The sequence below is a fragment of the Ambystoma mexicanum genome, chromosome 2p (assembly GCF_040938575.1).
Source record: "Ambystoma mexicanum isolate Mex_15411 chromosome 2p, UKY_AmexF1_1, whole genome shotgun sequence".
In the NCBI taxonomy this organism is placed as follows: Eukaryota; Metazoa; Chordata; class Amphibia; order Caudata; family Ambystomatidae; genus Ambystoma; species Ambystoma mexicanum.
Window position 1 is genome coordinate 1,183,580,331 of NC_090923.1, and position 26,567 is coordinate 1,183,606,897.

At 44.4% G+C, this 26,567-nt stretch overlaps 1 protein-coding gene across 3 annotated transcripts in view; it reads left to right on the forward strand.

Annotated features, from left to right (window-relative positions):
• DUSP9 (dual specificity phosphatase 9) overlaps nucleotides 1–26,567 on the forward strand; it is a 197,731-nt gene that overhangs the window by 150,262 nt on the left and 20,902 nt on the right. For all 3 annotated transcript variants that reach the window (XM_069645363.1, XM_069645364.1, XM_069645365.1), the window contains exon 3: nucleotides 320–757. In XM_069645363.1, the coding sequence (XP_069501464.1) occupies nucleotides 320–757 (438 nt within the window). The remainder of the gene's footprint in view (nucleotides 1–319; nucleotides 758–26,567) is intronic.

Here is a 26,567-nt window from a genome sequence, read left to right on the forward strand (position 1 = left end):
AGGGTACAGCCAGCTAGTCGTGTTGCCTTCAAAGGAAGAGACCAGGTGACGTTTGGTTCATCCTTGCTTTGCAGTTTATGGGGTTGGATACCACGTCAGACCGGATTACTATGTGTGTGTCTCGGTTGCTGTATTTCTCCAGGTGTGTGTTAGTCTATGTTGCAATCCGTTTTGTACTTGGTATGAGGAAGTTTAATTCATGGTGCTGCACTGCACTAAACAAGTGTCTCAGTTCATTCATACATGTATTCATCCATTCAGTCATCGAGATTACTTTGTGTTTTGTGTGTTTCACTTTTTGCTCCTTGTCATCCTGCAGGAGGGTTCACTAAGTTCCAGACCGAGTGCCCCCAGCACTGTGAAACAAACCTTGATGATGGCAGCAGTGCCAGCAGCTCGCCTCTGCCCCCAGTGCTGGGCATTGGAGACCTCTGCATACATTCAGATTGTTCTGACGCCGAGTCCGACCCAGACCGTGACCAGCTGAGCGGAATGGAGTCAGAGGGCGCCAGCCCACCAGGGCCAACTTCATCATTCCCAGTGCAGATTCTCCCCCACCTCTACCTGGGCAGTGCCACCGACTCAGGCAACATGGACATCCTGGCCAAGCTCGGCATCCGCTACATTCTGAATGTTACGCCTAACTTGCCCAACCTCTTTGAGGAAAACGGTGACTTCCGCTACAAGCAAATCCCCATCTCAGATCACTGGAGCCAGAACCTATCTCAGTTCTTCCCAGAGGCCATTGAGTTCATCGGTAAGTTTCTTAGGGGGGCCACAGCGCAATGACGTCTTGATCTGCATGGACCAATTCCATGCTGTTAATGTCATACCTGTCATGGGAGTAAGATTTATGGACCCTACACCTTGTGGTGGAATTCTGGCCATGGCAATTAAGTCCTCAAAATGAATGACCAAATCTGGCAGTAGATGCCCTTACTTAATTCTCATCCTAGTTTTCCACCTTCAGTTCTGACGGGTTGGGAACAAATATTTCAGGGTGACCCGGGGCTGCAAGTGCAAGCCCTCATGGAAGGCACCAGTGCAGGCGTAATTTTCTCTTGCTTGCAGACTAAGGAAAAACATATGTTCATATTATTGTTTAGTCTGCTATTATTTCTTCATTTAATCCTTCATGTCCTGTCTACAATAATGATCCTCAGATCTTTTTAATTTGCCTCTTTTTCAGATTATCTCCATTCTTCTCTTGCTGCCTGTCTTCTGATCACCCAATCTTGACTACACTCTCTTCATCTTACCCTTTTAAAGCTGAAGTTTTATTCTATCCTGTGTTGACTTGTCTTCACTCTTCTTTTCCATCTTTTCATTCAATCAATCAATCAATCAATCAATCAATTCTTTAGTTATTTAAAGTGCCATCAATACCACAGCTTACAGTAAAAGAACTATAAACAGCAATTACTAAAACCATTCATTTAAATTAATGTTCAAGTCCACAAATCTAGCATGTAAACACCAAGCAACATGCTAGATAGTTAGCTATACATAAAATTAAATCCTGACTACTTGCAACTTTCAGATAGGTCCAAGCTACTGAGACCTGTCCAATGAGCTCCTTCTTAAGATGTGCAAGAATCCATCTATTTCTAAGATGTCTATAAAAAGAGCACAATAGAAAAAAATGTACACGCGTTTAGCAAACATTTTTGCATATGCATAAATATCAGGGGCATTTATGAGCCATCTAACATAAGCAGAACTCAGAGAGATAATATCCATTTGAATCTTCAGGAATATCACTCTCATGCAAGTGTTTGTAATTACATTAAGGTGCAATTCAGGGCCAAAGAATAGCTTACAAGTAATAATCACGGATCACTATACTGATAGCTTTTCCTTTTCCATATAGTGGGTCCCGCTATCATTCCACAGATATCCAAATCCTATTTTAGTTCGCCGTGTCCAAACATGAGTTAGTCAGCCCCACGTTGCTCTCTCATTTTAAGAATATCATATCCCAAACGCTTTCTTTGAATGTACAAAGCGTGTTGGCTATACTAATACGGAACCAACATAGCTTGGTCTCAATTGGATATCATAGGAGAGTGGACGGAGACCTAACTCCACATGAATTGGGATAGATAGTGCATTTTTGGGGCGAGCCAGAGGTTTCATAAAAAACATTTATTTTGCCTTTAAAGCAAAGTTCAGTGCCATACAAGGTCACTAAACTTGCATGACCTGTATACATTGTTAGAAAATATATATATGGCATCTGTTCTCTGAACCATTATGGTATGTCTGCTATTTAAATGTGAAAGCCACTTCCCATTTCAACACTTTTTATATTGTCACCCTTAAATCTAAATATAGCATTTTATACTCTATATCTATGGCAAGTCATAGAGACTGCTTTTGCCATATTGACCCCCAGACAATGATTTTCACAGAATTCATTTAAGGGTTCTAACTGTTTATTGATTCCCTTCAGGTTATTTGAGATGGGAACGACATAGTCAGTGTATTATAAAAAAAACACTTATCCTTCCTCACAGAAAAGGGTCATTACAATGGTTTTTTTCAATATTTAGTACCAGATCATCAAAGTAAATTTAAAAGAAGAGAGGGGCCAGAACACATCCTTGTCTGGACCCCCATTTTTTAGGACAAAAAGCTCAGAACTTTCTCCATTATGACCATATGTTATCCTAATCTTGCTATAACTATATAATAATGTAATTGCTTCCAAAAGTGGATTAGGAATTCCCAGAGATTTTAGAACTGACCATAGAATTATCCTGCAAACAGTGTGGAATGCAACTTTAAAATCAATAAATAACATATGTAAAAACATTTATTTTTTACCAAAAATCTTTGGAGCAATGCTGATACAATAAAAACTGGCTCTACAGTGCCTCACTTTTTCCTCAAACCCCCTTGAAATTTGGCAGTATGCTTTTTAAAAATGCAGCAAGGAAGCTCAAATCTAGGGGAAACCCTCTCCAACTAATCGTTATCATGTATACTTGAGAGCAAGGTCTGAAGAAGTTAGAATACTTTTCTTCTTACTGGAATCTAATGTTGTCCATATTTGGTGTACTATACCAACCCGGACATAATCAAAGCACCATTTAGAAGCTGTTATTTCCTCCTGATGAACAACCTGACATAAGGTAGGGAAACAGGTGTTGAGGAAGGGAAACTATCTTTGTATATAAGAAATTCATAAAGGAACACCTTCATGTAGAAAAACACAATAAAAACATTTGTAATTTGGCTCAAATTATGGATTCCATCTTTTCATCATTTATCTTTTCATATATTGGGCAGCCTCAAATTAGTGAATCCATTTTTTGCAGACCATCAGTATATTCTTTATCAAATTGAATTCCAAACATTTGAAAACCCTAAGGACTCGCCACTGGTTGCTATAAGGCTGTAACTATTTATTCTGCTTTTTAATCTCTACCAATTCTTCAGCCTTGCATACAGGTTTCCATGTGGGGGAGCTTAAGACTCCCATGGGACTAGCCTGGACCTTTCACGGTGGAAAGGTTTATAATGTGCTTAATCATATAAAGCCCATTACATTTACAGGATTAGAGACCTTATGAATGAGCAGCCCCCACTTTTGCAAGTCCACTTAAGGATAAAATCTTCTTATAAATACACACTAAAATGCCAACAGAAATTAAATTCATGGTGTTCACATAGATTCATATCTAAAGTGACCAGAGATTCTGGGCGGACTTCAAAGAATACATTTCTGCGCTTAGAGTGTACACCTTTCAACCATGGCTTCCATTAGATAGACCACATAGTTGTTCTGATGGAATCAGAACAAAGGGACCTGTCATAGGACCCAAATTAATCATTAGCTGAAAGGCCTGCTAGCATCACGAGTCTCATTATGCCAGAAGGAAAACTAAGCCTGGGAATCCGTTAAAATTATCTTGCCATACAAGTGCCCAGTAACCAGATCAGATGATAATTTTCAGGGCAGTCTGTATTCCCTTTCTTAAAAACTGGTATTCTATCATTCTCCAACTATCTGGAATAGTATGTAATTTGGTAATAACATTCAAAAATCAGTTAAAAAGGGATCCAGACATTTGGTTCATTTTGATGAAAATCATCCATGACCATGTCTGGCCCCGGCGCCTTACCAGCCGATTCTAATTATTCCTCTGAAAATAATAATGTAAGCCCCTTCTCAGAACTGAAGGTGCTAATAATTACCTGATGGCCCTCCACTGCATTTATAGATCCATACAATGCTTCAAAATGTGCAACCCATACTTCTGGGTCTATATGGGACACCTCCTCTGAGTACCTTGCTTACCTAATCCTTGCTTACCATATTCCCAAACATTTTCATATGTTTTGAGACAACTGCAGTGAGTAAATATTGCCAACTCCTAAATTCGAAATAAAAAAAAATAACATGTTTTGGCCAAGCCCAAGCCAACTCATAACATCTTATGTTTCTGTAGGCCTGAAAGGTCTACTCACTTCTGTTTTAATGACAAAATGTAAACCAAAGGAAAACAACATAATTTGCCATGTACATAACAGGATATTTGTAACTGAACTTATCAACAATATGCAATTTAAGTTAAATGTCATCTTTTAAATGAATTTTCTCTGCTATAAAGATTAGAAGCTGCATTTAGATAATTTCTAAGTACAGTAAAAAGGTGCTTCTTTGAAAAACATGGCAACATCCTAGAAAAACACAGGTGGATTTACTTGACTCTTCTCACTTATTTCTGTAACACAGGCTATGTTCTCACTAAATTGATTGACACAGTTGGGCCCTGGTGTTTCTGGATGTGCAGCTCCATTATGGCAGGCACAGTTCTTCATGAATACAGATAGCGAGCTCTTTGAGGTCATACCAATGATATATAAAGCACTATATAAATGCCAAGTAACATACATAGTGTTTTTACCTTGGAGTTTGTTTTTTCTTAGCATTTCATGATGTCTAAAGGTATGCAAATGTACTCCTTGGGGCAAAATGTGCTCAAGGTTCCATGTTGTTTGTAGAATGGTTTAATTTGTGGCACTATATGAACCATGGGCCACATTCTCAATACTGTTTTTGATGCAAGTGGTGAGATGTGCTAGTACATCTCATCACTTGCACCAAAAAAAGGAGGAGGCCCATTCTCACACTCATTCAAATGCCTTTTTTCACCTCTTTGCACATTTGCGCATATCAGGGGCATTTCTAGGCATGTAAAAGTACATCCTGAATTTACAAACAGGATGCACTTTTAAATGCCCAGAAACTAGGGTCATCTGCTTGCGCCTGTGTGAACAGGCTTAGGAGGAGGTGCAAATCATGACAGCGTCATTTATGACCCTGTCATGATTTTTTTTTATTTCAATGTGACAGCCATGGTCTAAACTGATGCTGTCACACTTGGATGGAACTGCTAGTTCTTTTTTTAGCATTTCACAGAGACTGGTCCTTTAAGGTCCTGTCTCAGTGAAATGTGCTCACAGCAACTACGTGGTTGCTGGGAGCCTGTCCTATATTGTATGACTAATGTTCGCAAGGGGACTGGACAATGCAACTATGCTCCACTTTCCAGGCCCTCCTGAAATGCTTACGTTACCTTTGAGAATTAGGTGACCTGAGCATTTCAGAATGTAGTGCAAATGAAACTAGCGCTTTCTCTGCACTTCTTTCATTTGTCATACTTTCTGAGTCTCTGTCCCCATGTGTGTGCCGTCTCTCAAGGAAACAAGCGACTATTGAACATTTTAATTAATAAAAAGATGCATTCTTTTGGCACCTTCAACTGAGCATTGAGTCAGTCTCCCTGTCTTGTATCCGATGCTGTCCATTACAAAAAAAGCAGCACCCATTCACTTGCTTTTTCAGCACCATATTTCTTCAAATAGTTGCATCATATGTGTCGCACTTAAAGAAGAAGTTTGTATATCTCAATGAACCTCCTTGTCTTCTACATTCTCAATATCATTTCCTTTATGCCATTCCCAAACTTCCTTGTGCCCAGTCTAGTTTTCGTTCTTTTTCTCTTCTAACTCCTAAAAACTGGAATCTCTTTCCCCTCTCCTAGATCTGTCTCTTCTTTTATTACTTTCCATCTACACCTCAAACAATATTTTCTCTCATTTATTAAGTTAAATTTATACCATATCCATTTTGTACAACTCTTTGTCATAAAGCGCTTTATAAATTTAAAAAAACTAAAACATAATCTTAACTCACTTCAGCGATTTTCACAATCATCTTCTGGGCAAAGTAGGCAAACAGTCAATTAAAGTGACTGCCTTTGCTGGATGTTACAGGGAGCAGCATGTCCAGAGGCAGGCTATGTGTCTTGGCCAATCATGCCTGTTTACAGCCCTACAACTGCTACCATGCAAAGTAACTTGGGAAATAGGAGATTGGCTGGTATTCCAAGTTTAGGAGAAAACATATTAGGAGCTTCCAAACATTTGTTACTATTTAATCTCGAATACATGATAACAAAGGAGGCTGCAGCTCTGTATCAAGAGTCTCTAATCACTTTCTGTACCATGGATTACAGTTCTTGGATAATGTCTTCAGCTCTTCCCTTGTGGGATAATTTTCCCCGGGCTCTTTTGTAAAGTTTGTTTGATACTTGAGGGTTGGGATCTTCTCCCCTGTTCCCAGGGTATTATTATCCACTGATTAATATTCTCTTTTGCATGTTTACATATGCCGTTCCCTCTTATTTTCTTACAGTTCAGATTGATCAACTTCGTAGTTTGAGTTGGGCACGTTGATTCAATATTTTACTTGCTGTATAAGCACCTAACAAGCAAACAATAAATAAATAAACAAACTCACTTGGATGAGTTTCTCCACTAACTATAATAGTTGCCTTTTTGGCTTCTCGGTCTTCCCGTTCTCCCTGTTACCTCTCTCTTCAAGGGTGTGGGGTGGAAGGCACTCTCCACATAGTACCTCTTAGTAGTTGAGATCTTCCCCCCTCTCCCCAGGGTAATCTTGTACACTGTTTAATATTCTCTTTCTCAGGTTTACATATAATGTTCCCCCTTGTTTTGTTACAGTTTAGATTGATCAACTTTGTAGTTTTAACAAATTAAATGGGACGAGGTTCTCCACTTATATAACAATTCCCTTTTGACTTCCCCATCCTCCCATACTCCCTGTTACCTCAGGACCTTTTCTCCTGCTTGGTTCTTCTTTTTCTGGTGTTTTCTCTGTTGGCGTCTCTTCGCCCCTTGCTTGCTTCACTTTCGTGCTATGGTCCGGTATCCCTCATGTGGATACATGTGCGTGTTAGTGTCAGCGTAGTTGGTAGGGTTCCCTGCCCACCACAAACTACTAGTGGTCACGCCACCAACTGCTTTTCGGTCCTCACGCACTCGGTTTCCTGGCAATTCGGTACGCTGTCTCCCAGCATCTCAGTCTCTAATTCAGAGTCCTTCTGAATTTTGCAGGGCTCCGCGGCTCTCGCTGGTTCTGCCTCCCACTTGTGTTACACTATCAGAGGTCCTCCCCTGCTGTCATACAATTCTCTGTTTCCCTCTTCTCAGCATGTCCTCCTCCTTAAACGTCCTCATTACAGTGAAGTCAAGGTTTGTCCTTAAAGAGACAGCTTCTTTTGTTGGACTCTCCTGAGGCATGTTAACATGTTCAGTCCAGTCTTGGTTTTTCTTGCTGTTAAGCGTCTTAGGCAATGCCATGTATGCCATCATGGGAGGGAGTTCCTTAGAGAAGCGGTAGTCCTTGTCCCCAAAGCGGAAGTTTCTCCCAGTGAAGTCCCACTCTACCTCTAAGGAGGGTATTGCAGAGTAGGCTCACCTACGTAGCCTCACACTGGTGCTCCCCCTTGGGGAGAAGGGACAGCTTTCCCCCTTCATCACCAAACCTATCCTTCATCAATAACTCAGTTCCCAGTAACCTAAAACAATCAGGGGTTCTCCCACTCCTGAAAAAACAATCCCTAGATCCAGCCATCCCCACCAACTACAGACCCATCACCACAGTCCCATTCCTCCTAAAAATCCTGGGCAGAGTCGCCTACATCCAAATTCAGCAATACCTGGAAGCCAACCAACTGCTAGGAATACGTCAATCTGGCTTCAGACCCCAACATGGAACAGAAACTGCCCTTGTTGATATCAAAAGCCAGATTGATGTCATTAAAGACAAAGGCAATTCCGCGATCCTACTCCTCCTAGACCTCTCAGCGGCCTTTGATTTGGTCAGCCACAAAATCCTCTGTAGTCACCTAGCCACCGCAGCTCACTTCTCCTCGGCCATCACCTGGATACAATCCTTCCTGGCTAACAGAACCATGCTGGTCTTCTCAACAACTGCTGCTGCAGACCCCATCTCCATCTCATGCGGGGTCCCACAGGGCTCCTGTGTATCCCCCACTTTGTACAACATATTTACAAAGCCTCTATTTGACCAACTGGACCGTCTGGGTGTCACCTACATGAATTACGCAGATGACACCCAGATACTCCTCACCATAACAGGCAACTACCAAGCAGACGTCACCCGGAACAATGAAATATTCTCCATCATTCAGGCATGGATGGCCTCTCATGGCCTCTGCCTGAATGATGAGAAGACTGAGCTCCTCATCGTCGGCTCCCCCAGCAACCTGATTAGACTCAGTCACAGCTACAATAACATCACGATCGATGGTCACACCATCCCTATTGCCAAAAGCGTGAAAACCCTTGGCTTCTAATAATATGATTGCCTCATCCTCAGCCTATACCGGCAAGCTCATCAGGGCCAGCAGACCTTTCCTATCACCCAATAGCTGCCTCACTCTCACCAGAGCCCTCATACAATCTAAACTGGACTACTGCAACAGCCTGTACCTAGGTGCTAACCAATCCGTAATGAGCAAACTAGAGGTACTACAAAAGTACGCTCTGCGTGCAGCCCTCAACATTCCCAGGCGAGAGCATATCTCCACTGCTAGGAAAACCTGCAAGTGGTTCTCCATACACCAGAAAATTGACTTCAAAACCATCTGCCTCACATACAGGTATTTAATCCTTCATCCCAATTAAAAGGAGGACAAGCCGTTCAAAGTTTTTAAAAAATGCGCCCATTTGTGTCCCTTCCTGGTATGTTTGAAGGTTGCCATGTGGGACTATTTGCTGTGAGGACTTACTCCAGTCTTCCTGGAGTCTTTGATCCACTTGGATTTGACGTTCTACTAAGTGCTCCAGGAGGGACTCAAGGGTACTGATGTCTATAGAGGGGTTAACGGAGGAGGTGGAGGATTCAGGATCATCACCTTCGGCTTCCACCCACTCGTCCAAATTCTCACTGTTCTCAGGTGGGTCTGGTGTGTTTTTTTCCTATTTGGAGTCAACCAGTAACCCAGAGATAACTGCAGTACGTTTTATGGGATCAACAAAGGAAACTTGTGATTTGGTTCCTAAGGAAGGGTTTACACCAAAAAGACCAATTGGCAAAAGATTGTCTACAGGTGTTGCCATACATTCTGGGATGTGGGAGTTGTCTCTATCTTGGGACTTTAATAACCCACTTCTAACATCCTATGTGGTGCTTCAGAAGAAGTACGTGGATGCTTTGAAGACATTTCCAACAATATTTTATTAAATAAGAAGAAGAATGCCTCCCTCTCCCTTTAACTATGGGGTGTTCCCTACCTATATAATTAACTAAGGTGCTCGTCTGTCATCTAGAAATAACTAACCCTATCTGACCCTACCACTATTCAAACAACTATGGCCAGGAGAATGACTCCCTTCTGCTGATGAAGCAGGGTTCTGCTTTAATGGCATGCTCTTTTTATATTTTATTTTCAAATAGTTCTTAACCACCTTCTGTACCAAGACTGACAGTTTTTGTATACTGTCTTGGCCTCTTCCCTTGTAGGATTATTTTCCCAGGGCTCTTGCGTAAAGTTTGCTTGATCGTGGCATCCACATATATTGGTTCGTTACAACCTTGCATGATATCTTCTCTTGGTTGGGTTATGCCCTCAGTATTGTTATCATGTCCCCTTCTTAGTTTAGACTTATCTTGGTCTTCTGTTTATCTCTTTCTGTTTTCCGTGTTTCAGGCACTTTTGTTTCCACTACTCTCCAATTACTCCCTCTTGAGGGTTAGGATCTTCTCCCCTCTTCCCAAGCTATCCTTATCCACTGATTAATATTCTCTTTTCCAGGTTTCCATATGCTGTTCCCTCTTATTTTCTTACAGTTCAGATTTATCAAGTTTGTAGTTTGAGTTGCAACAAATTCACGGGGACACGTTTCTCCACTCTTATAATGGTTCTCCTTTTGGCTTCTCAGTCCTACCGTTCTCCCCATTACCTCTCCCTTCAAGGGGGGAGAAGGACCACTACACTTAACCTCTCTTTGGGGTTGAGATATTCTCCCCTCTTCCCAGGGTAATTTTGTCCACTGATTAATATTCTCTTTCTTACGTTTACATATAACATTCCCTCCTGTTTTGTTACAGTTCAAATGTATCAACTTTGTAGTTTTACCAAATTCACTGGGACATGTTTCTCCACCCATATAACGATTCCCTTTTGTCTTCCTGGGCCTCCTGTTCTCCCCATCATCTTTTTCTTTGTGGGGGAACGCCTCCGGTCACTCAGGAGCTTTTCTCGCACTGTGTTCTTCTCTCTTGGTTGTTTTCTCCATTGGCGTCTCTTTGCCCATTGCTCGCTTCACTTTCGTGCCATGGTCCGGCATCCCTTCTGGGAATATGTGCCATTGCGAATACATTTGCACGTTGATGTCTGCATAGTTGGTAGGGTTTCCTGCCCTACCACAAACTACTCGTGGTCATGCCACCAACTGCTTTGGGTCCTCAGACCCTTGGTTTTCCAGCAATTTGGCATGCTGTTTTCCCAGCATCGAATCCACTAATTCAGAGTCCTTCTGAATTTCACAGGCTCTGCGGCTCTCTCTGGCTCTGCCTCCTGCTTGTGGTACACTACCACGCACGTCCTCTTCCTTAAATGTCTTCATCACAGTGAAGTCGAGGTGTGTCTTTAAAGAGATAGCTTCTTTTGTTGGACTCTCTTGAGGCATGTTAATGTTATCTTCAGTCCAGTCTTTGTTTTAATTGTTGTTAAGCATCTCAGGCAGTGCCATGTATGCCATCATGGTAGAGGAGTTAGGGAGTTCCTTAGAGGAACGGGAGTCCTTGTCCCCAAATGGGGAGTCTCTCCCAGTGAGGTCCCACTTGCCTCTACCCCTAGTGAGGGCAGAGCAGGCTCACCTCCCTAGCCTCACAGGGGGTATCCCCATTGGGGAGAAGGCACAAATGTCCTCGATTTGTCACAGTCCATAGATGTGCAGCATGAAAACCTCACCTTAGGCAAGGTGCATCACACTGGCCAAACATTCAGCATACTCACTCTGAAGCAGATTACCAACAATGCTCACCTACTTTCTGTGTCCACTCATGGGTGTCTTGCAGCCTTCATTTCCAACCGCTGCGGTGATGAGAAAATGCCTCTGATAGGCTACTAGATAATGATCTACACCAGGGTCTTCTTTGTTGGTCTTTACGTCTTGAAAGTATATCTGCCTGCATTGTTTAGTTTCACATTACTTTGCATTCTTGTACTTGTAGACTTCTATGGGGAAAATAAGACTACAATCCTGCTCTTGCTTAACACATTTCTTTAGAATGTATATATCTGCCAGGTTTATTCGATGATTTGTGTACTTTTCAAGTATTTGTATAAAACAGAGTATTCCTGAAAGGCAAATTCATTACATATTTCTACACACTGAACCTAAAAAGATATGTGGATGTGAGGCTAACTTGAGCGTGGACTCAAATCCTGATTTAAGCACTTAATTTAAGTGTGGGATTATGGTATGGGGAAATTATTGTCTCTCGATTTGTCTTATTTGCCATTATGAGAAGCCGCCAGAAGAGATTCAGTTCACACTGTACAATGTTAAAAAGAAGCCTGACAATCATTATTGCTCCATATATTTAATAGAAATCGTTTATCACACACTCCAAAGTTCTTTGTCTCATGGCTTACTCATGGCAACTTTTTGTGATATAATTTCTCATAATACCCTTGAGTATCAGAGTGACTTCACATCCTGTGATGTCATTTTCTGTGATGTCTCCTCTGGTGATGTCAATGCACTTGCAAATGATGGGGCCCTGCATGTTTTTTTGCGGCACAGTACATCACAAGTCCTAGAACCGGTCAATGTGAGACAGCGGCTGTCTATGCTGTAGCAGTGCTTTAAAGTGTCTGCAAGGGGACATGGTAGTGCTACAACTAAACAGTACATTCCTGATTAAAATGTGCCCTGGAAACTTGCATGCCGCATGGAATCCCCAAAACCTCTCTGAAGATTTTTCGCTGGGAAAATGTCCCATGCAAAGATCTACCAGGAGCTGCTTTCAACTCCCCAGACGCTTTGGTGCGGTATGTATGTGAGTATATTGGTATGCATGGGATTTATAAAGTGAAAACCTAGCTGGGAAGAAACAGAGCACTGTCCGTATAGGACACACACACAGGGGGGTTAAAGGTAGAATCAGCAGCATTGACCTTTGGTTTTACCTGCGGGATCCAGGGGAGGCCGGCTGCAACAGCCAAAAAACTCCCATTGCAACGTATAGGTACTTTCAAGCAATTGGCCTTTCCTGGGAGGGCGGGCAGGGTCCGGGCCCAGGAGCACCTGCATACTCTGTGCCCCTGGTAGGATGCAGGGTTAGCAGAGGTAGCTGGAGTGGGTAGTGGGAGCAGGGGAGGGGGAACTGCTGATGGGGAGAATTAGGATTCATTGGAGCGATCAACAATTGGCAAGATGTTCTTTGACAAATGCGGTCTACAGGTTCTTCCTGATGGGTGGGAAGGACATATCCAGTCTTATCAGTGACCATAGCTTGTTCAGGAGACTGTGTGCACACCAGGAAAGGGCATGTTTCCTAGCATTTTCACTCCTGCCATTTTTTTCAGTCTGGTGATGTTGTGGTTTTTGGTGGGGCATTGACTTCCGTAGATGGTGAGTTTCTCGGCCACGTAGGGTGCGGTTTTGGTTGTGACTATTTTGTAGGTGATTCATTCTGTATTGAAAATGATGCATGCTTAAAGGTGTAGCCAGTGCAGCTTCTTGAGAATGGGACTGATATTGTTGAATTTACTTAGTCATGGGTTGAGGCATGCTGCAGAGTGCCGAACATATTTCGGCTGGGCCAGAGTGGCATCTGGGACACCTTCTTTGTGTAGGGTGTTGCCTCTAGCCGGTTGGACAGCTGTTCTGAAACTCATAGAGTGGATGATAGCCCTGTCATTGTGGAGTAGCATGAGCTGGAACCATGATGTTTGTGTCCTCTTGGTAATCTGTGTTTTGAACGAGACATCAGTCCATGGTGTGGCCGGCGACTTGGTGCGGTTTGAGGAATCCATTGTGCTTCATGTCAGTCAGTGAATTCAGGATTTGGGCATGCTTGGTGGGCTTTCCTAGGATAATGCATTCAGTCTTTGCCAGGGTGAGCTTTAGGTAGGCACGTTTAAGCCTCATCACGAGTACGGAGTGACGTGGAAAAAGTGACGTTAACAGAATTGCTGCCACTTTTACCACTTTGCCAAATTAAGATTTACCACTAAAATCTGTCAGAATTAGCCCCAGAGCTAATACCGCCGTCGGAATTGGCACTGATATAGGCTTAGATATGGAACAGGAAGTGCATGAGTGGATGCATCCATGGATGTCATGGATGCAATTGATCTTTAGGTAAAGCTGTGTGTCATCTGCGTTCTGGTGTATCTTGGCATCGATAATGCTGAGGTGTACCAATAGAGGATCCATGTGTTCCATACAAAACCTATCAAGTGTTAATTTCCTTATTTGGGAATGTGCATAGAGGAGCATAAAGGCTCCTATGGAAGACATTTAAAGCATAATGTGTTATACAATGGACAAGGAGTTTGCAGCCCATGTAAAAGTTAGATTTGTGACATGCTGAGAACTAAAGTAGCTCCTTGCTCCCTAGTGCAAGGTCATGCTGACTGGTTGATGCCTGATTTCCAGGTGTAGCTTTTGGCTCCCGCTCATGAAAATGTGTATTTTGAACCCTGCAATGAAAGCAATTTATTCCCAATTGTGCAACAGTCTTGTCTCAATCTCTCGTCCTGGATTCAATTCAAACTCACCACAAGCAATACATCTTCCATGTATTTAATTGCTCTCATCCACACAGGTAAACCTTTTCCACCAGCCTACAAATATATAAACTCCCATTATTCCATTTAGTTTCAATGGAATCTACTGTCAACAACACCTGATTCCTCCAGCCTTGGAGCCTCAAAGGTAGAGGTATGAGGGAAGACTAATGGCCTAATAAAATGACCTTAGCGGTTGGCCAATTCATTAGAAGCAGAACAAGCATGAAAAAATGAACAGATCAGAATATCAGCCCCAACACTCCTCTAGATGGTGGCAGGGCTGGGGCAGAGTCTGTGTCCTGTTCGGATTAACAGGAGCATCTCCTGTGAAAGGCCTGTGTGGGCTGAGGACAGAGCCAGTCGGACACTACAGACCCTGAATGTGCGACTGAGTCTGCTTGAGTCAAGTGAGTCTTTTGCAGGCACTCGACACACCCCATTTCCAAGAAGGCGCTCCACCTCTTATTAATGATAATGATGTGTTATTTATATAGCGCCTTAATCCAAAGCGCTTTACAGAACACATATTTACATACAATATCACCCAACCAAAATTGGTACTTATTTATCGACCTCAAAAGGATGAAAGGCTGAGTTGGCCTTGCTGGGATTCGAACCTGCGACCTGCAGATCACGCTCAGATCGCAGCAGCGAGCGCTCAACCCGCTGAGCTATTTTATCAGCCATTAGGGTGACCAGGCGTCCAGGTTTTGCCGGGACTGTCCTGGTATTTACCCCTCAGCCATGTCCCGACACTTTTTTTGTTTAAAAACCCTGTCCTGTGGTTTGGGGGTCGGGTGCATTCAGTCCTGGTTTTTTGTTAGAAGCATGGAAAAAATATCTATATAGGGCTGGATGCCGTGCTCAGCACTCACTTTTAACTCCCTTCCCATACCTTCACCCTTCCTCCAGGTCCTCTCTCCTCTGATCAGCATTCTGTGACTCCAACATGCGCTGGGACAGGCCTCCAACATAAAAGTAGGACTGCATTTTCAGCTGCGCCCAGTTTGTATTTGAGTCCTTCTTTGGTGTTTATTGTCATTGAAACTGTAGTCCTACTTCTATGTCAGTGGCCTGTCCCTTTTTTATTTTAAAAATCTGGTCATGCTACCTCGTATCTACTTATACTGCATACATGCAAGGATAGTGGGTTGGCATGGTGCGAAATTGAGGGGAGCTGGGAGCTATTTAGCTCCTGTGTCTAGCATAGGAGACCCAGGTTAGCTTGAAACCAACAGCCACCAAGAGCTAATTCTGGCTCCTCAGGCCAACTGGTGCCTTACAAACATGTATATGTGAATATTTGAGAATGTTAATAAAGAAGAATTAGAACACATTTAATACACATTTAAACACAATGGATTATACATAATGGGCATCAGGGCTTTAAGTGGTCGAGTGCTAGCCGGGCACAGGCCTGTCAGTATCAGAAAACAACTCTCTATCGAGCCAGGCTTTGCCAGAGCTATCCTGAGTGCCCCAGACTAGCAGAGCTCTGAGCCAACGATTTCTCCTCTGCACGCATGCTGTTGCTGGCACGGGTAAGAGCGTACGTGGTGGACAGGAGAATTAATCGCTTCAGCAGTAACGAGTGAGCATACGGGAGAAATCAGATGGCGGATGCCTGGCTGAAAAGTTGGGACTCTGCTCACAACCCCCAGACTCCCGTCTAGTCTTTTGCTTTGCCTGCCGAGGCACCTTCCTGGCTGGCTGGCTGGAGTCAGGCAAATGACAAAGGCGTCTGATTCCCTTTTCCATTGACCCCCAGGCAGACTCTTGGAGCCAGGCCATAGTTAACTTAATTTTTCACTTCACTCCCAGCATCCTGGCGTGAAGCACAACAGAGACATTTATTTACCCTGCGATAAAAACCTGGACATTTTCTCTTTTCACGAGGGAGCCCAAACCCTTCACTAAACTATGCTGCTCACTTACCAGCGAAGTGTACATTCATTATTTAACTAAAAAATAATCGTTTAGATTGATTGATATTCTATTTAAATATGTAAAAATTGCTAGCATTGTAAACTTGAAGAGTCTGAACGAATGTCCGCAGCCATATGCGTTTATGACGCAGCAGCCCAAAGAATAAACTATGGGCTACTACAGTACTAATCAGGCAGCCTGGCAAATGGTAGAAAAGCCGTGTTATTTGTCAGGCTATCTCACAAATATCAGGAAAATGGGTTATTTAGGCAGCTAAGAAAATAGGTCAGGCAGTCATACATTGGGACCTTCGTATAAATAGCAGATGCTCGTGAACCTTGTATTTTGATGTTATTGCTTTTAATTCAGTTGTATTTGCTAGGTCACGCACTATTTAGGCCACTTACCCAAACAAAAACATGTTGTGACTTGTTTGAGCCCCGCCCCACTCGATTACTCTTCGCACATAAGGCACCGCCATTTCGTTTCGCCTTCCTCTGCAGAGCCCATGTTTTCCAGATGTGGACTGTGACATGCCTCATGTTCACGGGGCCTCTTCCAGCAGCACCCCTCCCCCTCCAGTCAGGCTGTAGCCTGGCTCTGTACAACAGGAAGCTGCCCTGGGTCAGAGCCAACGCCTTCCACTTCCCCGGCCCGCCCTTTTCCCTAATAGTGCTCCTATTAATACCTCTCTCCATGCAGACATGTTTAGTTCCCTCTTTTCCAGATGTTTCCCCCTTCTGCTCGCTCTTCCTTTCTCAGACCCCTGCCTCTGGGGTGATGTCTTAGTACTGTCAGTCCTTCGTACAATGCCGACTAGGAACCATGTTGTCTCTATACGCAGTTGCCCCCAGGTGCTCTGGCGGATCTGAAAAAAGCACGGAAGGGGGAGTTAGCAGGGTGTAGTGGGAATAGGAAGGCGAGAGCTGTGATGTCTTGTTGGCAGCTTCAGTTCGGTTTGCACTGTTTGCTCTGCTTGAGTGCGGTTATCGGGTTGGTGCGAGTCCCCATGTGCTGTTGATCCGGGCTATGTGTTGTTTGTCTGTTGTTGGAGTGTGGTGAAGTGCGTGTGGATTGCTGTGCAGAGAAATGGTTGTGTGAATTTCTGTATGGGAAGTGTATGGGGAAATAGAGGTTTTAGAGTTGGGGATAGAGTTTTCTTTGTCTTCTCTCTTTCTTACCTCTTTCTTTTTCCATTTCTTTGCTATGCATCTGTGGTTATCTTGTGTGTTCGGTATTGTATTGTAGTTTGTCTGCCCAGTCGGCAGGTATGATGATGGGTGGCAGCTTTCCTCTGTTTACTTTAGTGGTTTGCGTACCTGGCTGGTGTGGGCGTGTTCCCCGACCCTGGGTTGGCGATGTTTAGGTTGGTGGATTCTGTCCCTCCTGCCAATTCCTCTGTGGGGTCCTTATCTACCTATGTTTCCTCTGTGGACGAGCGGTATGTGCACATTGTGTTCTTTTCCCCCACCCTCCTGGTCCCTCCCTGCACTTTCCTGTGTGATGTCCTAACCTACCTATGTTTCGTCTGTGGGCTACTGATATTTGGACATGGCGTCCTCCCCATGCCCTCCGGTTAGGGAAGATTAACTTAGGGTGCTGGGTTCCCTCTCTGGGATTCCTATCTCCCCTGTGTATATGCTTCCTATTCGTTTCATTCTGGTTCTGTAACAAAGAGCCACGTTTTGAGTAGTTTTCTGAATTGAAGATGACTCCTTGTGTTGCGTATGTTTTTTGGTAGCTCATTCCAGGTTATTGGTGCCAGGTGAGAGAAAGATGATCCTCTGAATTTTCTTTAGTTGTATGGATTCAGTTCTAGGCGGGTGTCGTTGCTTGATCTGAGTGGTCCCATTATCGTTACCTACCTAAGTGTATAGTGATTGGATGAAGTGGCTGCTCTTGCTTCTAGGGCCAATGCCACGATTCATTCCATAACTTACCCAATTGATGTCAAGCTGGCACACACTAAAGCTGTGTGGGAACCTCCAGAGAATTCAGCACTCTGCGGCGGGTCACACGGTCCCTGTTAACAGCAACACTGTTGACATTCTCTTTCTCTAGATGGCTGAGCTGAACCTCTTCCTCTGTTTGGTGTGGACAAGCGGCAATCCCTACGGCAACCATCTCTAGCCATAGATTTCTCAGTTCCTGCTGCAGATTGCTGACCGGCCTCCTGGGTGTCTATTGGACATTTTCCAAGATGCACCAGAGTAAGGGCTAACTGCCCCATACCCATCTTTCCCTCCATGTTCCTGATCTCAATTCTTAATTACTTTAGTGTTGGTGGCCTCTGTACCACCAAAGACTCCACATAGTGTGTACATACACCTTAAGCTTCCAGGTCTGTCCACTTGGGTGTTGAGCGAACGGGCGTATAACTTTTAATGCTGCATCTCTTATGCTCTCCGCAATGCTCCTTCTACTTTCGGTGTCAGTGGCCTGCCAATCGTGTAGCAGTTGATTTGCTTGATTTAGCCAGGCCAGGTATTCGCCTTTTTCTTGGGCATCCATAGGTCCCCTGAGTAGGTCCGTGGTGTGACTCAGATGGGGTGGCGACATAACTCACTGTAAAGTGTTGGTCACCGTGGTTACCCTGAGATTTTGACTTGTACTGGGGCTCCTACACCTTGCAGGTAGTCAAATGTCTATGCTGGGAAAGACTTTTTTGGCTGTCCTCTATTCTTGTCTTTAGGCAAGGTAGCAGTGTCAAAGAAGTCAGCTTCATTACAAAGTCTCTGCCTGCTGTGGTAGGTCCCTTAACTCTCCCACAACATTTTATAACACCTTTGATATTAGGGGCTGGTGCTAAACCTATATCAGTTCATCAATGGGGACCCCCTGCACCAGGAACGTACTGATTTGGCTCTGGCTCAGTGCACAATGCACATTTTCTCTGTGGTCACTGCTGAGACAGGTGCTATTGCACAACACTTCAGTTCACTAAAATGAAGCAAATGTACCCACTTTGATATGATATAGTATTTTATTTATATTGCGCCTATACACATGTGTTTCAAGACGCGACGAGGCAAGGGGGGGGACAAGGGCGAACAAGACAACGATTTTACTAGGCCCAGTGACATTGATTTGGTGCAATTGCAGGGGAGAGGGAACAGAGAAGTGCCAGGCGAAGGGGAGGAGGAGCAAGTGCAGAACATAGGATCAAACATTGAAAACAAGAAGTGCGGCCAGCAGGTGGCAGTGCAAGGATTAAGTGCAGAAAACGGGTGATAGAAAGTGCCAGTATGGGGGGCTGTAGGTTTCAGATACAGCCCCAAGTGCAGGGTTACCAGGGGGCAGTGCTGGTGTGCAACTGGCAGGGCAGGAACTTGTGTCTGTGGTACAGAGGGTAGCCAGTAACCAGTGCAGTATCAGACAGGAGATCAGCAGAGTAGCGGAAGAGAGGAGGCAGAAGCAAAGAGGAAAGTCTTGAGCAACTTCCTGGAACCGGAGGTGGTTCTGCTCAAGTTTCAGAGAGGCAGGGAGGCTGTTCCAGAGGTAGGCGCCAGCCAAGGAAAGAGACCTGCTCCCAACTCATTGTTTGGAAAAGCGACCGACCCGCAGGCAGTTGGAGGTGGAGGAGGGTAGTGTTCGAGTGGGAAGATACTTAAGAAGGGAAAGCTGGAAATATTTTGGCCCCAGTCACCAGTAGGCCTTGTGGACAATGCTAAGGGTCTCGGATTTGATCCGTGCAGCCACTAGGAGCCAATGGAGAGATTTCAGCACTGGAGAGATACGATCCCTGGGCTTGAGGCCAAGGACAAGTCTCGCAGTCCTGTTCTGGATGAGTTGCAGAGGACGGAGAGTAGTGGCAGGCAGATTTAAAAGCAGACTGTTACAGTAGTGAAGCCTAGAGAGAACCAGAGCTCTAGATGCAGTGAGCTTCTGGGGGAAGGAGAGGAAAGGAAGAATACCTCTGAGGAGCCACTTTACCCCTAGGTGTCACTTGAAAGTACCATATGTGCATCATGGCAGGTATGGGGGCCTTTAACTTCTAGGGCATTCCACCTGAGATGTTAGATCATTAAATGATGGCTTTAAATAATGTGCCTCCACCTGGGTGTAAAGGGACAGTCTCAGGAAACCCTTAATCTTTAGGCAAACACAGTAGTTGAAACACATCAGAATGAACAGATAGAAGACTGTAACATGTTTGTATTCCCCCTTTATGCAGGTGTTATGGGATAAAGATAACAAGACACCAATATGGTGTTAGTAACCCGCTCAACGTGCTATACTGGGGAAACAGCCCGGCAGCCCGAGTGAAAGGTCCAAGCGAAGCAAGGGAGTTTAATACGGCCACCAGGACGACACCCCCCAGTATAGCCCGTGGAAGGGGATACTAACGCCATTAGCACCCCGAGTTGTCAATCTGGTAACACAGGGTGCGGATAGCGGGGTCTTTTCTATGAATGAACAGGATGCCTCACGGCGTCCTGTTCATTCTTAGAAAATACTGTTCCAAGATAGCCGCCAAAACGATCAGGTATCTGGGGATGGGGATATTTAAAAAAAAAGAAGGGATGGGAGGGAAGGGATTAGATGGCAGCGCTGGGGAAGCAGCCTGCGAGTTCCATGGAACGCGGGCTGAGATTAGTGATTTCAGCCTGCGATCCACTGAACCTGATTGGCTGCTCCTTGTGCCCCGGGTGCTAATGTACAACGTAAAGCACAGATCCTCTTTCTTCAGCTGTTAAACGTTCTTCAAATACTTTATTTCACTTCTTTCCACAACAGTACTCAGTTATTAGTCGGCTCCCCCGACCAAAAGCCCCACAATCCATATGTTTATAGCAATCTATTTTGGGGGCAAGGCAGGAAAACTATCTCTGTAAACCACGAGGTAGCAAACATGTCAATCTAGTCAGACATCCCTGAACTACGGAACTGCAGTCTGCAGTGAAGAAATGAGTCCAGGCCAGGCAAGAAATGTAGGTTAGAATACTTGTCTTTGGACCTTGTTCATTGTCGGAATCATGGCCTTCAGCACTTCTGTGGCGGGCCTCTCTCCCCGGGCTGCAGTGTCGAAAGTCCTCTGGAACAAGCGTCATGCAAAGCTAGTATTGAGGTTCCCGACTCGCGACCCAGAAATATGGGGCTTGGGGAGGCGGGTGTTGTATTACAATCTGACAAGTCTGCCATTCAGGAATATTTGAGGCTATGCTACCTGGACGTTGTGAAGGAAATCCATGATTAAAAAGGACTGTATGGAGAGAATGGCTTGACAGATGGATATTAAAAGTTGGTGAAGCACCGAACAGGGATTGGTCGGGTTTAATGTTTGAGCAGTGCCTTCTAATTATCTTTAGCTTGAGGATAAAAAGGATACATTGTTAAAGGAGATCTGTTGCAACTGGGAATTCGAGGACTTCTCAGACCTGTTCCTGGGCACAGTAAAACCAGTAGCCCTAAACATAATCCTCTTTATTTTTTATTATTTTTATTATAAAGGCTTTGTTTGGTTCAACAATAAAGAAAAACCTTTTGCCTTACATAAAAGTTTAAAACCATGGAATAAAAGAGAATACATCAGTGTAAACAAATAAAGGGAGGGTTTGAACTGCAAAAGAAAGAGAAAGGAAGGAGTAGGTGGAAAAAACAGAAGGAAGCAAGGCTCGATATTAGATCATCAAAGTTCTTCAGGTCTCATCATCTATGCTTCCACCGGCGACTTCTCCTTGGCTCGTACCAGCCTCAATTCTTGTAAAAATTTCGATAAACAGTTTCACCAGTGCTAGGCTGAGTGAGATTTGATTACCTCTTAGTAGCTCCAGCCACCAATCTTCTGCAGTCATTCCAAAGTAATTATTTGCGAATTCTGACATGAGTTGACTTCGCTTGTCTTCCATTATTGGACAAATTAATGCCAGATGGTGTGGAGACTCCACGGTGTCCTCAGACCGGCATAGTCTGCAAACGGATTTAATGAAACTGTTTGAACTAACACTGAGTATCTCACCTGTTGGGAGTAGAATCCTCCTTATAACGCACACTGGAATATGGACCAGTAGAAAGGCATTGTATATGCTGTTCCAGTCCCATGAAGGGAGTGCAGCCAGACCGAAGAACCTCAATGTGACAACTCGAGAAAAACGGGTGGCCAGATGAAATCTGATCTTAGAAAGGTCTTTCCTGTGACGTGAATTTACAGCAGGTGCAGCAAATGCTGTTATTTCACCGACTTTGTAAGCATTCCAGGACTGTGTGTTAGAGACTAGGCTCTCTTTTGGAATTAGCCTAAGAAGATTCCTGATGTTTGTGGTCTGTCATCAAATGGAAGTTGTATATGGTGACATCTGCCAATGGTGGAATGAAAAGCCGATTAAAATTACATAGGCTGTTTGTTTCCTCCAAGTCTAATGAGATTGTAAATTTAGGTTTGCATTAAGAGTTTTGGTCATAGGACTTAAGGGAAACGTCCCCGGCATCAGCCCCCATTTTTCTTAGTAAACAACAAGCAACTAAATGGGAGCTCTGGGGAACAGTGGCTGTCATGTTTAGTTGTGTTCAATGATCTTGGGCCCATCCAGGTTTTTTAAAGCCTTGAGGGTTTTGTGGCCTAAATGTTCTCTCTTCCTTCCTAAGCAACCTTCCCGGATTAGGTACGTGTAACTTTGACTGTTGTCCGCCTCTTGAGCCAGCAGAGTTTTAATGGAAGTCATGCTCTATTACTGGGAGGTGCTCATGAATTGTGCATCTTCAGTTCACCTGGATCCTAGGCTACACACTCATGAGAATTGCTTAGTCCCTGGATCTTACATAGATTGAGTAGTTTCAGAAATGGCAGGCCATCAAGATGAAGCTGGAATCAATGGACAACGACTAATGAGAGAAATGGGCTGAGAGTGTGTGAGAGCCTTCCATGGACGGTTCCCCCAACGTGCTCCACAATAGCCATTTGGACTGGGAGGCAGCCCGCATAGCACCTCATCAAGTCTGCAGACCTTTGCAGCAGAGTTTCAGTTCTCCCTTCCCTAAATGTGTGCTTTGTTAAGGCAACACTTTACATTCCTCAGGGGTGACAGTTGGGGCTCAGAGCCTCAGCCGAGATATTATTGAGGATCAAAGGTTGAAACTATTCCTATTGCCATTCCCCTAAATGATCAGCAGGACCAGTCTGCTCAAAGCCTGCCCTTTTGCTTCTTCTTGACATATTGCGATTAGCCAGGATCCTGCTAATTCATCCCAATGAGTCTTCTTGCTGTCTGTGGTATTTGAAGACTTGCCCTGCTGATAAAGTGCTAAATTGTGTTGTACACATCAATGGCGAGACCTTTCATCTTTACCACTGGAAGCTGTGGCCCGCGTGCATCACCTATTGCAGGCTGAAGCACCCTTCACACATAGCACATATGAGGGGCCTGAAGAAAACCCACAAATACATGCTAGCTCAGAGAAGCCTCCCCTAGAATGTCTGAGATCAGTTTTGCTGTTCTGCACTCCACCCTTTCCTACCAAGCACCTGGGTACCAACACTGGTTGTCTTCTGAAAAGGTCCTTAATTGTTTGCAGGGGCAGGTACGTAGATGCCTCTTGCGCACTGGACTTCGACAGGCCCTCGACAGGCCCCACGCCTGGCCCATCAGTAGTGGGATCCGAGATGTACTGTAAAAGAAAGCAACTGCTGTTCTTGTTTTACTGATCTGGAGTCCAGAACTCCAAAACACAAAGGAGACTCAGCTCCTTGAACAGAGGTTTGGGGTGTTACTGCAAAGAGGAAAAGCATTCAATGGACTTTCCAGGCCACTGCGGAAGACAACCTTGGTCTCTATTGTTTCCTGCGGTCATAGTGGCTCATGATTTCATCATCTGAACTTGGCTCTCTCTGGGTTCTGCTCACAACTAAAGCAATGGAATGTGTCCTAGCTTTGAGCCAGTTTGCCTTATTTGTATAGCTTGGTATGTTTAAAGAGAGTTAACGATGTATGTATCGTTGGCTTGACATTCTTCATGTATGTGGCATTCATTTTGCTATGCTGCTGCTGACACCACCTCACCCCCCGCACAGTGCCAGTCCTCTGGTTCGACCCCCTCCCTCCCAATGTTTTGCCATATTAGTGGTAGATAGTTCTGGGTTGGAATGGAGTTTGGGGTCATCGCCCACAATCTTTGGAACTTTCTGCCTCCCTTCTCTCAGCTGATGAAAGACTGACATGAAGGAAAATGTTTAGTTTAAAAACAGGAAACGGACCTCACATGGTCTAATTATAACACTCCCTGAAAGACATCCATAAGCAAGATCTCATTCTTGAAACTATGCAATTCCTAAAGTACAGGAACATGCTGGGAACAAATACTTTGGTATGTTATCATTTGTGAAGACATTTTGAAGAGGGGTGGCCCTTCTTTTCATTTTTTTATGTTTAGAAAATGTTCCATATATTGGGCCTCATTACAACCTTGGTGCTAAGTGCACCAACTTTACCACCATGGTGTAAACTCCGTTTACACCATGGTGGATGGCGGATTTACCGCCCCATTCCAAGGTGAGTGGGGCGGTAAATCCCCATTTCCCATTTTCCCTTCCCCATTCCCATTTTTGCCCCATAGGGCATAATGGGAGTGGGGAAGGCGCTAATTACGCCGCCGTAAATTACGGCGGCGTAATTAGCACCATGGCAGGTTAGCGCCATGGATTTTAACGCCTGCTAAAAGCAGGCGTTAAAATCTTTTATCAGGCGTTAAGGGTTAACGGTGGCGTTAACCCTTAACGCCTGAGTTGTAATGAGGCCCATTGTGTGTATATATATATTGGCCCTCATTAAAACCCAGGCGTTACGGGGTTAACGGCGCCGTAAAAGGTGGCAGCGCCGTTAAACCCTTAACGCCTGATTACGAGGTCCCTTTGCGGGTTGGGGAATTTAACGCCTGCTTTTTGCAGGTGTTAAAAACCAACCCGCAAAGGGACCTAGGAGCTAATTACGGCACCGTAATTAGCGCCTTCCCCAGTCCCATTGAGCCCTATGGGGCAAAAATGAGAATGGGGAAGGGCCATGGCGGCATGGGGAATTACCGCCCCACCAACCTCGGAATGGGGCGGTAATTCCCCATTCCGCCATGGCGGAGTCGGTAAGTTACCGGCATGGACCATGGTGCTATTAGCACCATGGTCCAATGCCGGTGTCTTAATGAGGGCCATTGACTTGATATCAGTGGTGTGATCAGGATTGCTTGCCAGACCGTGGCTTTACTTTCTTTATAGCTGCCATATCAACTTTTCAACACATGAACTTTGAAACTGAACGTTTGCGCTTTTTTCCATACTTTTGAGAAAAATCCAAATCAGAGAGGTTTAAAGTTCCAAACTAAAATCACAGTTTTAAAACCTAGGAACTACTGGCCCCATGGTCCTCTGGGGTCCAGTAGTCCTGACCTCTCCTCCTCCACCTATCAGAGTCTGGACTAGTGTTTAAGAACCTATCCCACCAGGTCCCTTCCTCTTTCTTTGCTCTGATGTCCTCGCACTGAGCTTGAACTGTCCTTTGCCAACCAACAATCCTTTCGAACGGAACTGGCAACTGTGTCTCCGAAGCTGAAACTGTTTCGGTCCAACTGGACAACTTCAATTCTATCTTCCCGTCACCACCATAGAATGTATTCAGGCTGTCTTCTGGTCATCTCCTGCGAGAAATGAAGAAGCATTTATGAGGGTGGGAATGAGACAAAGCTGAACACTAAATACATCACATGTAAAGTCAAGATTTGGCATTCTGGGTGGGATATAATGCTCGCCTCCTTGTCTTCAATAGAATTAAGACTTCCTGAGCTGTCAGCGTGGGCAATCTTTATTCTGTGACAAGACAGGAGGCTCGCATTATGCTTGTTCAAAGCTTGCTACCACCCTATTTGGAAATATCTGATACAGGCTTGAATAGAATGTCTTAAAGGTCGACTCAGAGGACCAATCTGCTGACTTCATTATGTCTTGAAGAGACACTCCTGCAGTAATGGCTCTAGAAGCCATCACACCCCTAGCTGAATGTGCACCAAAAACTGATAAGTCTATCCCTGCCCACTGCATTACTTCTCTCACCCATCTAGCGAATGTCGCTGCTGCCACAACATGATAGGGCTTCCTACGCGCTATAAGCAATTGGGTCACCCCTAGCGGCCTAAACTGCGCTGTTGCCTCCTCATAATCATTAATGCATTGTGCTATGCACAATTTCTTATTCTCTGTAAAGTAAGGGTATGAAATAACACGCAAATCTGTCTTCGTATCTTTAGCAATGTTAAAAGACATTCCCTCAGGGTAGAAGGTCCTTCTATCTATTTCCAGCGCATTGACGTCGGACATCCTTCAGCATGCCGAAATACATAATAGCATCGCTAGTTTGCCTGATAACTGCGAACGGGAAAGATCCTTGTTCCCCGGCCATCTACGGAAAAGTCAAAAGACTTCTCTGACATCTCATAACACAGCGTACTTGGGTTCTGGGGTGCCCGCAACTAAACAAGATTTTTTTAAACTCTAATTTTTATTGACATTTTTTG